Here is a 13,247-nt window from a genome sequence, read left to right on the forward strand (position 1 = left end):
TGTGCTGGGAAGTACTGTTGCCATTACTGGGAAACCAAGAGAGGGGGATGTGACTTTTTTTCTTTAAAATACTAAAAGAAATATGACAGTTGATGTATTTTTGCATCACAGAGGAAATTTTGTAGACAATAAAAAACCCACAAATTTTAAAACTGCACAATAAAGTTTTATAAGACAGAGATGAGAAACTTCAGCTTTGTACATTATTTAATTCAAATATATACAATAAGAGAAAAATAATAGGAATGTAAGTTTGTACTTTTTTCCAGAAAATAGATTCATTTGACAAACAATGTTGGAAGAGTAGATAAATCTTGGAATGCAATTTCTTCAGAAAAAATGCACATTGTACTTCAGCCAGCAAAAGCCAATTCCTCTGCTCCGTAGCCAGAACACTTAATTTACAAAATGTGTAACAGCACACTGATGGTAAGATGCACAAAGCAATGTATGGAAGATAAAATGTTACAAAACACTTACCAAAATAAAATATATATGCAAGTTATCCCTAGTATTTACAACAAGTAGTTTTAAATTAGAGATCATTCAGAAGGCATCTCCTACATACAAATGCCACACATATAGAAAAAAAGCAGAAAGGCAGTCAGAGAAAAGTACTGTGTTAGTTATGGCTAAAGACCTTTGGCTCCAAAACTGTGATATAATTGTTTTCAAAAGACAACTAAAATGTGGAACATTTGAGAAGTCTGTCTTTGAACTCAGTTATTACACTGACCACTAAAATTCAATGTGAAATTTAGCATGGCAAGAGCCACTTGTAAAACAATCTTATTATTTTATACATCAAATGCTTTGAGTTAGATGTAATTATGGTTTGGCATTTTCCTAAATCAGTGGGAACATATTTGAGGACAATTATATTTTACTGCATCTCATGCAAAAAGTCTGAGGTTATCTACTCAGCAGGCCATTGGGAAGGCTCTGGCTGCGCTTTATCTAAACGAGGCACAAACGTGCTTAGTAGTTGCCCTAGATTTTTTTTTTTATAGTAACTTCATGCAAAAGCAAGAGGAAAAGAACAGATGTTGCCATCACACCTTTCTCATCATATATAAGCTTTGTCATCAAAAGGAGAATCAGGGCAAGAGTTGCTAGAATTCAACCTTTTACATTTTTGTTGCAACTCTTTTTCCCACAGACTCTAAAGTGAGGCTGAGTCAGGAGTAAATATTTGTCTTAATTATTGAATAATGTAGTTGTGTGTTTTCATTTCACTATAATTTGGTTAAAATACTATGGCGTGGTATAAATTTGGCCTGTCTTACTATATTTTATCTTAATTCTGTTGCAAGGTCATAATGCAAAGAAAGACACAGAGAATATTACGAAACAACCATGTCTATATGAAGGGTACTATATGTAAAACTGTCCTGAGTAATCTGCACCATGAAATATTTTCTTCTTACCTCTTTGAAATTCACTTCTTGAGAAAAAAACTGCTGCATCCAAAACCATATACAAACATTTCTGTTCATTTTTAGGGCTAAGGCACCAGCACTAATACATGGGAAGAGCCTTCATGGGCACTGATGTGTCAGAAGACAGACCCCAAAACCTCTTTTTTTTCTCCAGCACTCCACAGACTCTCAAGCCCTGAAAGGAAGTAGGTTTCAACAAAGACATGTATGGAAGTGTGGATCTCATAATGGCTTCAGGTCCAGCTGGGAAAGTTTCTGGGTAAGCACTGTAATCCAACTTCAGTCTTTTTTGTGCATCTAGAACAAGTCTTTCAAAATGTGATTATGAAAAACATCATCTCCACTTCCACCCTACATGCATTACGTTGGTCTGCAGGCCTGAATGTGGCAAGTACCCACAAAAATGGGTATGTAAGAAACACAGAAGGGTTACTCGTTTGAGGGGGAGGGCATGCCTGCATTTGGAAGTCTGCTCTTTGTGTTTAAATAGAGCATTTTGAATTATCTTTTAAAAAAATCTGAATAGCAATAGCTTGTTTTAAACATCAAAAGAAAAATACAACCAGCTTTTTTCACTCACTTTCTGGTGCATTTTCTTTAAAAATCTCAGTGCACATTTCCAGTTCTTAACTGATCTGGGTCATCTTTCACTGCTATGGGAAAGCACAAGCAATTAAGTTCAGTATGCAGGGAACAATTTGGCTGGGCATCACCAGACCTTGCCTTAATGCTGAGCTATATACACAAGGCATTTGAAATGTACATTTGTCAAAAGATGTAATTTAAAGTCAAACCCACAAACCTTAGAAGGTTAGCTTAGCAGAAGTTGCCACAACGTTATCAAATCACAGGATCTACTGACTAGTGGGCTTCACAACACTGACAAGAAATAAAAATATAGAGGTCACAATAGTAGTAGGAACAAATACATCGTTAAAATAAGGCTTTTTTACATTGTTGTTAAGATGCCTGGCCTCTAGCCCCTTGTTTGTTTTTCATATATTACAGATCCATGACAAAGCTGTCTGTGTCCATTGTCAAAGAATACCCCTGGATCTATCCTTATCATCAGGTAATGCCCCTAATCAGCAGCATAGCATAAAGTATTGTAAAGACATTCATGGCATATCAGCTCTGAAACATATGGAGTCTTTATTTCCTTCCATATTCCCAACAGTCTTTTCATCCTTGATGAGAGCTATTAAGCAGAAATTACCAGTGCTACAAATATCAGGATCCTCTTTCTTCCTGGTGGCTTTTTAAAAGTTGCTCTCACAAATCAACTTCATGTCACAGGCAAATTGCAGCAATGCAAATCCAGGATTGCATATGCTGGCCAGAGCTGACCCTAATCAAGTCAGGTTCTTCCCCTTCCGATAGAGTGATGACTCCGAGACAAAAATCCATCTCCAGTCCACACAATTTCTCTGTCCCTTCCAGTAAAGATTTCACTTTCTTCGTGAAGAAGTAATTGGTCAAAACCCATTGTCAATTGACTGTGTATAAGAAGCTTGGATCCAGACCACTTTAATATATTTACATTACTAATAATCCATTTTCTAAGTCAAAATACATGAAAAAAGCATTAGACCTAGACTGTAACATAGCCAGCAGTCACCATGTACTGTCTCAATGCTGACTTTGTACATTCACATTATCTCTGTTAGAAAATAAAAAACTATTTTTTACACAGAGAAATAAACACATTGGAAATATAAAGAAGTCTCTCCCAGGCAAAGAAGTGCGCAAAAAGGGATATAAAAGCTCTACACTGAAGAGCATACATACATGCAGTATATTGCTCTGATTGAAATCAATCAATCTGAGATGCCCTGGGCTCCTCTTCTTTCCACTTGTGTGCAACAAATGCACGTATCTTTACAGTTCATTTCACACTCTGTTCGTGTTTCTACATGACAGAATAAAATTTCCCTGTTCCAATCTGGAATATGGTAAGGCCTTGCGGGATGTTCTCCTGCCATTTGGCAATATAATAAAAAAGACAGGAAGGATTAGGGTCCACTAAATTCTGCAGTAGCTCATTAAACACATGGGATGTCTCTGTCTGATTTTAATGGGTGGTCTCTGCTTGGTGATCCTGGAGGAAGAAGAAAAATCTCCAAAGATTCCTTGCTGATATATCCCCAAGGAAAAACACCTTCCTATCCTAAATTTGGCCATCAATATAGGGTTAAGAAAAATGAAATGTTACAATGACCTGCATGACTCCATCACTACTTCAACATAACTAAGAAACGGAGACTGAATACTGCTGCTTCTGAGTAACAGCAAGCTGTCTTAGTCAGAAGAGAGACTGCTCTTCATCAGTAATGCTGACACTTGGCAACATGGACTTCAGAGCAGTCTTGAGAAACTTCATTCGTATTCTAGACCAATGCTGCATTTCTGGCTCGAGAGAAGCCAAGGTTTTGCCTCCAAAACAGGAGATTCACCAAGCTCGAGTAAGATTAACTGCGTCTCCAGGGTCCTCCTCTAGAGTAAGTCTCCTGCCATGCTGAAGTCCTTCCAGGTCCTTGGCTTCTCACTTTTTAAAGGGAGTGAGTTTGTTGAAGGTATGCCAGAAGAGGGATGGCTTCCTCTTGGGTTCTGCCAGGGCAAAGACCTGCTGCTGCGGGACGCTGGTAGGTACAGTGATGTGTCGCTGGTGAATGGGATGCAGGGTTTGGTGTGGAGGAGGCACAGGACACCCGTTATAGCTTACACCTGCAAAAGGAACAGTTTAAGAAAGCGTATGAGTCAGCTAGTGAAAATTTAAGCACAGGGCCAGGGGAGAATGGAAGAACTACTAAAGGTTACTTCTTCTGATGTTAGACTTTATGACTGCTGCATTGATTTGGCTTAAGAAGAGAATAGCACCAGTAAAAATAACATTACAGAATTACCAAAAATAAGCAGCAGTTTCACATAGCCTGACAATACTGTTTGCACAAGTAAATCCTAGTATTTAAAAAGAATGACTTTACACAGCAGATACTCATATTTTAGTCCACTCTCAGAATAAGACTGGATAAAATACTACTACCAACAAAAATGTTATTTATTCCATTTGGAATACATTTTTCTGGACAATGTTCTCAGACTTTGACCTTTCTGCTTTCTGAACAGAGTCTCCTACTCACAAACTTTAGCCACTCCCCTGAAAATCCAGACAGGTTTTAAAGGTTAATGATAAAGAGAAAATGCTTTAATAATATTAATCCCAGGGATCAGAGGACAACCTAACATCAATTCCTTCACTCCTAAATTCGACTTAAATCTTGTCCTACTTTCTCAATTTATTCTCTCAACACACTAGAGATTTGTCCAAGTTTGACATTTAAGATGGAAAAGGACAAAATCACAACATATTTTCTGAGAGAGAAAATGAATAAAAAATGAATAAAAACGCTGTTTTCTGCTAAACAAGCTTCTAGTCCACCCTTCCTTCTAGTCTAGGGACAGAAGGAAGCCATTTTGACTGTGTTAAAGTAAATACTGGAACACGTGGCTTGCAAAAAGAACTTTACGATAGTTTAAACAAGGCACAGAATTGGTAAAGAAGAACAAGCTGTTTGAGTAAAAGCAAAGAAAGGAATCAGTAACACTCATTTACAATTTAATCTCTGCATGCACTTAAATAAGCAGCTTGCCTTACCCTTTGAGTTACTTCTTTAATATAGAGAAAACTGACTCACCCATCTGAAGAAGCCCTGGGAGCTGATTTAGTAGACAGTTTACAGAGGAATTGGAATTTTATATTACAATACAGGTTAATGGCAATTATTTGACTCCATGTAAACCATTAAATTTTTTTAAAGGACTGAATAATTCAACCGTAGCCAGACTGTGCTATTTCCTCACAAAAAGATCACTGGAACACAGTAAGAATGTAAAACAATTCTGAACACCCACCTTTAATTTTTCCTTGCCTTGACTTACGGGCATTCTGCATGGCTTGTTTCTTCTGGTTTTCTGAGATTTCCATACCTATGTCAAAGTGTAAATTAGGGCACTAGTACAAAATTACTGTACCTAATACTTAAGTTAAATTAAAACAAATACGTAAACTGTATTTTAAGAATTATTAGTAAAACTTAATAGTAATACACCTGAAGTTTTTAGAAGTATGTTTTACTTTATCATATGAATTTAAAGATTGTTTTTCACTGGGAAAATGATAGGAACAACTTTGATTTGCCTTAGATTACATGAAAAAGCTCCTTTCCAGTTCCTGCAAATGGCAATCACTGGTGAACTAACTACACAAAAATTTCTTTTCATAGATAAGTCCAGATAACAAGAGATTAAAAAAAGAAGAGTAAACTAACATTTCTAAAGGCTACAAGCCTCCAAGTAATAGATCACAAATTCAGAACCTTTTTTTTTTCACTCACTCTGAGCTAACATGGGTAACAAACCGAAGTCACTGGTATTGTTCCCTCCACTCAGAGGAAAGTATCACAAAATCTGCCAGACACTGAAGCAGGCTGTGGTGTGGTTATGGCTGCAGCAGACCAGGGCTGGATCCCCCACTCAGGTTTCTCATGTACCTGTTCACATACTTGTATAACTTACATGGTGCTATAGTTATGTGGTTAACCCTACACTATTTACTGTCGTGTGATAGGTGTATGACTGATCTGTGATGAGTACAGAGATGCCAGACATCTGCTAGAAAAGGTGACACCAGTGACTGGTGTTGTCTGGAGAGCCAGAACAGGCACTCCAGTTTCCTCTCCCTGTGTACAATGAGATACGTGGATATGTTATGTTTGCACAAGGAGACAACAAGGTGCACAGGATGCTGTTTCATTTCATGCTATGCATAAGGCTGCATTCATTTCACTCATATGCATACAAAAAGCACAGAAGTTGTGATTCAAAGCCAAAATGAAGTATCTGGTTTGCTTCCATTTTGCATCTTCCTTCACTTCTCTATACTTTTAAAACTCCCTTTTTTATCCTGAACTTATGAAGAAGTTATTACAAATCAGTCTATTAACTTAAAACAGCCATAATTTTGGGGTAGCAGTAGTTTATATTATTCTGCAGGCTTTTTTTCCTTTAGAGAAACAAGGAAACATTTTAAAAAATGAAAGCAATTTCATCAACAGAGATCAGACCACTTTCTTAGGGTTACTATTAGTGGTTTGGAGAAGGATTTTCTGGCTGTGGCCTTTTCTTCTCATATATTCATAAAAGCTAAGAAAAACTAGATATAGTTTGGGAGACAGTGACTCACACTAAAGTGTCTTTGAAAATAGAAGTAAAATGCCATTTGCAGTTCCGAATTGGAAGAGTATGTATTTGTCTCTGGTTAGATTAGAGGCTTTGTGGGAAGTCCAGCAAGATAGCTTACAAAATCAACATGATAAATTTAAACCTGAGGTTGAGAATACTGGCACCTTTCCACTGGTTTTGGCTAAAGGAAATGTTCAATTATGCCAAAAAAAGGAAGAAAGTTTAGAAAAGAAACAGTCTTCTGATTAATGGAGAAAACATCCAAGCCACTGTGGTGGCTCACAAGATCACTCACAAGACCAGATGGACATCCGATATTGCAGTTCAACTACCTTTCCTCTGGTTCATGATCCCTGTCCCAAAACAGGTGCACCAGAATAATGAGTTGCAATATTTGAAAAGCAAGTTTGCAGATGACTGGATGTTACAGGGGCAGAAGAGACTGCATTTGCCTATGTGCCACAGTTTCTCTTTCAACTGATATTTTTTTCACTATGTTGCACTGTGCCTAAAGAGCAGCAAGCACAATAGACCCTCCTGTGCAACCCTTGCACTGAGCACCATGGGAGTTGTGACCCAGACCTACATAACGTTTAGTGCTATTATGACAAATCTCATTGTTATCACTGCCAGTGCCACCACTGTCAAATGGTTACCCTTTTGAATACCATATCCTAATTTTTATGAGGTCCCAGAAGAACAAATAATGACATTTAGGGCTGTAGCTGCTACACCTTTGTAGTTTCCTCATGCTTGGAGATTTGTGGAGCAGTGTCACTTAGAAGGAATGGTAACACCAAGACAGACCTGCTGCTGCCCAGGGCAAGCACTATTGTGAGCCTCAGAAGCATCCTGACATACAGCATTTGGCTTGCTCAGCATACTCTTCCAGTGTTCCATAAAGTAACCATCCAGGAAGAGGCATAGAGCTCAAGAATGCTTATCAGAAAGGACAGGAATAGAAAATGTTCACTCTTTATCTCCTTTTGCTCAGTCCTGCTCACAAAAGTGCAGGAGCTGTGTTTTACTCTTTAGTGTTCTTCCATGTGACTGTACTAGTACTCTCATTGCATGCTGGAGTGGAGGCTTTATGTAACTTTGTTGTACAAGGGATTGTGTGGACACTTATCATCAGATCCTCAGCACTGCTCTATTACTTTCTGATCATGTTCACCCTTTTACAATATCCACTATTGCAGAGTTCTGCTTAGGTGAATTAGGGAAGGCAGCTACCTCCCATCCCCAGGAGTACAAGGTGACAGAGCATGCTCTACACAGAGTAACTCATAAAAACCATCAGTGTTGTGCCCAAAAGGATCATAATGTCACATGTTCAGGACAGGAGGAGAGTCAGGTTTGGAAAGTTTCAGGAGAGTTTAGCTGTGGCTCCTTCATTGTTTATTTCAGACTTGAGATGACTGAGGTTAATTGCAACAGTTGGTGCAATGTGAAAGAGTTAAAACTGGTTTTCGAGTATAAATTGGTAAACTTGTGTTTTCTTCAGCTATATTATCTAACATACATATGGAGGAGGCCTTATTTTTGTCATACTTACAACTGTACCAAAGAAAAAAGCCACTAAGATCAAAAGGTTTACATTTGTAATCTAAGGGTTACTCCTGTCTTCCTATTCTTCTGATCAAGTGTTTTAAGTGGATGTGGAATGTAAGATTTGGCATCTTGTTTAAATTTTATTAACTTCTGAATTCTATCATCCACTTCACTGCACTTCCAATGTTATGAAAAACAGAAGTTCTCAAGCAGTCAACCCACACAGATGCACTAACTTTAGAAATACTAAAAAGAGTTTTATTTTTCTTATTAGCGTTGCTGTTTTCCTTGTGTATGTTTTGCCAATGAAATTTTGCTGGAGCTTTCGTCACTGATCTTAAAGAAAGCATGAAACCATGCAAAAAAAAAAAGAGCAAATCCTAAATATACATTCACACAGAAGACACTGTCCTTAGAGTGTCCCACAGGCTGCCCGTCTAGTATTTGCTACCTTTTTTCCTGCTCGCTCAAGGTTAGGCTCTGTACACTGCCCAGTGTTGGGTCTGTAACTAATGATGCCATGCAACTGCATGGGTCTCCTGGACACAGGTGGTGCCATTATATGACATGGGCAGTATAAACCTACAATTATTGCTGCTTGGCTTTGTCATAAAGTGTTCTTTACAAAAAGATATTTTTGGCCAATAATTCATATAAAAGTGACAGGATTTTAGATTGATTTTTATTATTGATTGGTCTTTGTGAATTGCATCTTGTCATATCTCATCTCTCATTCTGCTTCATAATGCACCAGAATCATATGGGTGACACTAACGGCCCTGGACCTTTGGCCCACAGTGACAGGGCAAGCACACACACATAGGCTTCACTCACACAGCTAAACTGTTGGGTAAGAAAGGGACACCAGTTCCAGATGACAGATGTACATCTGCACAAAACATAAAGAATGGCAAAAGCAAAAACATTCCCCTTTGTTTTAACTACTGTTTAGAGAGGAAATTCTTCCACTCACCCATTTCCTTGTCTTCTTGAACTCTTCTTCTTTCACTTTCGCATGCCGCAATCCATCTCTTTTTATCCTCCTGTTTTTTTGCACAGAACAAATGAATCTCTTCTGTTGTTCTGTTTATTATCTTAAAAGCATTCTTGACATTAATGCTAAAGTCTCTGTCTTTGCCATCTTCAATGTCCACAATTTCCATTTCATCCATGTCAATACGATCTTTATAATACAAGATGTCCCTTCTCAGCAAGTCCTTCTTACAGAACACAAGCTGATGGTCAAAAAGGAAGAAAGTCCTCTGCTGGCTTTTGCCTTGTTTTGATATTTTGGTCAGTTCTCCAGAGTGGATTAGTTCTGAGCTTCTAGCTAACACATCTGGTCCCTAGGAAGATACAGATATAGATATATGTAGTAAGTAAATAATATTTTAAGATCTCACTGTGTGCCTAACCAGTCTCACTATATAATCAAGTTTTAAGTTCACTCTTCTTGTATTTTTATTATTAGATTTGAAAATGTAACACAGTGTAAATAATGTCATAGAGGTAAATTTAATGACTGTGGTTCTGTTCTACTTCATATCTGCATAAAGAAGAGGAAACTCTTCTTAAGTCAGTGAAACAGGTTTCAGTTCTGACAGAACTACCAAAATTCCAAAGGAGATTTAAGAGCTCTATTATTAAAAAAAATACATTTTGTCATTTCATCTCACAAACAATGTCCACGTTAAAACATGCTTGCTCTTCCTGAACTATAAATAAAGTGAATCAGTAACAGAATCATTGCAAATGAAGCAACTGGACTTTTAACTGAGCAATGACCGCTTGAAAAGTAGACACCACAAACAACAACCTATGCAGAAAGACATATGCTGTAGGGAACATCAAGTATTGTACACAGTACCTTTGCTCAGAAAAGGGACAGGCTGACACTCACCTCCCAGTCTACGATAGAGACTTGCCAACGTGCAATCTTGTCGATGCTTTCTAGTCTCCGTTTTCGCTCATTGATCAGACAGGCAACGTTCTTCATAGCCTCATATGCAGCTTTTATGTTGTTATAATCACTGTGAAATGTAGGCACGTTTCAAAGATCACTTATGCAATGGACATGATGCAATCATGAGCCGTGACAAGTGCTAGCCCACATTACTCACTTGTCCCTCTACTCAGGGTACTTAAATAAGAGAGACCTGATTCTCAGCTATCCCAAACCTCACACAGTAGCCTGTGCAATTCAGTGCTCCGGTACTGCTAGGCTTGTCCAGGACCAAATTACTAAACTGCTGGAAGGAGGAAGAGGAGATAGATTAATGAACTGCAATAAAGTCTTCTGAAAACAATGGTAGAACTCCCACTGACCTCAGAGATAGCAACATTTCACCAAAGGACTGTGTTTTTAAGTAAAATTTTAGTGGGATTTTATTGGAAAGGGCATTCTTTCAATTGTGTTTAACAATTGTATTTTCTCCTTGTTTCCAATGGCTCGGTCAATGAACACAAGTGGAGAATGCCACCTGGGCAGAAAAAAATACCAAAAGCAACCCCAAACAGGGTCAGTGAAGAACCCAAGAACATGGGCACCAGAAAGAGGAATTCAAGGCAACAGTACTAAGGTGGCAGCCTGTTTCCATGGGAGAAGTGTGTGAGAGCCAAGATGGTCACCTTCCTCTGCCTGCTTGAGTACAATCAATTCAGGTCAGTCCTCCCGTCCTTCTTCCAGCGCTCTGTTCCCCTCCTTCTATCCCTGAGCTCCCAACATGCCTATGAATCTGCCCAATGTTCAGGGGTTTTTTTGCCTCTGAATATCATCCATTACTCGTTCACCTTTCCCAAATGGAGTCTCTGAGAAGAGAGAAGGGAAAAGATGTATTTCTTGCCTTAGGACTCCCAGCCAAGCAGCTGCTTTCCCTCTTTTATCACAATGCCTCTTGCAGAAAAGGAAGCCAGAGGTAGAACACAGCATAAGCCAGAAATAAATCCTGCACAGGGGTTAGTCTTGCTGTCCTTTTTATCTGATTCTGTCTCAGTTCCAATTTTAATTGGCTGCTGCTGATGGATGCACTTCCCTTCTAAATCTGCGCATTCTCTCTTCTCTCTGTTTATATCTATGGAAACTCTATTCTGCCACACTGTATACAAAAAGTGAGATTAATAATAATAGGATCCTACAAATGTCAGGAAGATGACCACATAATATCCATACCGCTACTCTTGCCCTTCCTTATCTCGATTCCTTCTTTCTCTATTGGTATGTTATTCCACACTTCTTTCAAAACCTGTGGCCTTCACAGCAGGCTGTGCGCATCAGAACTTCAAACTTATTATGAAAACAAAATGCTACCAAAAAAACAGCTGGCTGGAGCTTTACCAAGGTTCCATGTGGGTGCAGGTCTGCCTGTTTGTGAGTAACTCTGTACAGTGGGCACCTGTCTGTGCTTGTAGGTGTCTCTGGATGCTGTGCCACAGAAGAGGAAAACAGGTACTGTGGGCCAAAGGTGGTGAGACCTTGCTGTCACTTTATCTACAGGTTTAATAGCTCACAGAATAAACTTCCTAAAATTAGTACCAGTGAAAGAGAAACTCATGTTAGTAACTGTTATTGCAGCACTTCTCAGGTAGCTACAAAACTGAATGGAGGCATTTCACACCTGAATGTCAGTACTTCATGGACCTTGTATTTTGGCCCTGGCAAAAATCCAGTGGGCTCAAAGGGCAATTTTCTCAAGGTTAAAAAAATACAGACTCTGGCCAAGGAAGCACTGCCTCAGGCTGCATTTGGACTTTGAGCACAGGGGTCACAATGGAACATTCTTCTTGCAGTTATGCGAGTTAAAAAGATAGACACTTAAAGACAAAATCTTAATTTAGTCAAAGATTTAATCAGCTCAGGAGTATACCAGAAAGGGTAATAACCTGCAACTGAAATTCTCATTTATCCCAGATGAAAACCTAATGTCTGGACTTTATTACAAACAAAGGCAATGTTTATTACTATTAGGTTTCTAAAAAACATTACCTCCAAACATGCTCAGAGTGCATCTTTTTTTCTAAGACCCTCTTTACCGTTTTTTTAAATCCACAACTTTTATGCATCTTCCCCCGTTCTTCTCTGGTTTTCTTTCTCCTTCACTTCCTTGACACATTGGCCTTCTTTTCACTCTGAATTACACATCCCTCCCTGCATCCTATTTCAGCATCAACTTCTTCTCCTTCTCCTTTTTTGATTTACTCCTCATTCTGTCTTGCATCCTCCCAGTCCACTGTACTGCATTTTCAGATACTGTTTTTGGTAATATCGGTGATGGTTCCAAGATGCCCTGTCTATAGTGGCCCATGGCAGTTTTGTTCCTGATCTCAAAAGCCTCAGTGTTGTGTTATCCAGAAAACTTGAGTAAGTAGGTGTTACTACTGTTACAGAATTTGTTCTTTTTACTCTCTCACCTGTGTTGCTGAGTGGTGTATTTGAGCAATTCTGCAAGCTGCAGAGGGTATTTGCAGATTTTCTGAACAGGCGTGAGAAGAAAACCATCAATGGCAATGTCAATCATCTGCTGAAGCAAGCGACAGGCCTCGAAGAAGTGACGGTATTTGCCCTGTTTCATTAGTCTGGAAAGTTCAATGCAGGCACTGGGATGATTGTTACAATACTCTGAATAAATAGCAAAGCCTTCTTGCTATTAAAAAAAAAAAAAAGTTACAGTTTTACTGAAGTATTTGTCTATAAAGAAAAAAAGTTATTTTTGTAACATCTATTATATATAATCAGATTAATTAATCCATTTTCTATATTGTTTCCAGGCTGATGAGCCTTCAATCTATGCAGAAATCTACTTCGTAACTCTCAAAACCCTGTACCTTCTTTGTCAGAACACAGAAATAAAGATCACTGTTCAATCAGGATAAACCAAACCTGCCTTAAGAAGTACTTTTCCCTGGGGAAGACAGCTATATGTTTAGCAAGTGTCTATCAAGAACTCACAGCCTCTTTCCCCACCACCTTCCTTCTTTATGAAGTTTTTGCATGCCAAATGTGAGATCACTGCAAATAGT

The 13,247-nt window shown here is 38.6% G+C and overlaps 1 protein-coding gene across 7 annotated transcripts in view; it reads right to left on the reverse strand.

The window, feature by feature from the left end:
- Positions 1-48: 48 nt before the first annotated feature.
- Positions 49-13,247, reverse strand: part of SPATA13 (spermatogenesis associated 13) — a 58,141-nt gene continuing 44,942 nt past the window's right edge. For 5 of the 7 annotated variants that reach the window (XM_018071316.3, XM_018071313.3, XM_018071317.2 and 2 more), the window contains 5 exons: positions 12,639-12,871; positions 10,132-10,261; positions 9,205-9,577; positions 5,352-5,426; positions 49-4,163 (listed from right to left, as the gene is read on the reverse strand). In XM_018071316.3, the coding sequence (XP_017926805.2) occupies positions 3,982-4,163; positions 5,352-5,426; positions 9,205-9,577; positions 10,132-10,261; positions 12,639-12,871 (993 nt within the window). In that variant the 3' untranslated portion in view covers positions 49-3,981. The remainder of the gene's footprint in view (positions 4,164-5,351; positions 5,427-9,204; positions 9,578-10,131; positions 10,262-12,638; positions 12,872-13,247) is intronic. The other 2 variants (XR_001920497.3, XM_018071315.3) reach the window with 2 other exon arrangements.

This window comes from Manacus vitellinus, unplaced genomic scaffold, assembly GCF_001715985.3.
Source record: "Manacus vitellinus isolate BGI_N305 unplaced genomic scaffold, ASM171598v3 scaffold_2_pilon, whole genome shotgun sequence".
Lineage (NCBI taxonomy): Eukaryota > Metazoa > Chordata > Aves > Passeriformes > Pipridae > Manacus > Manacus vitellinus.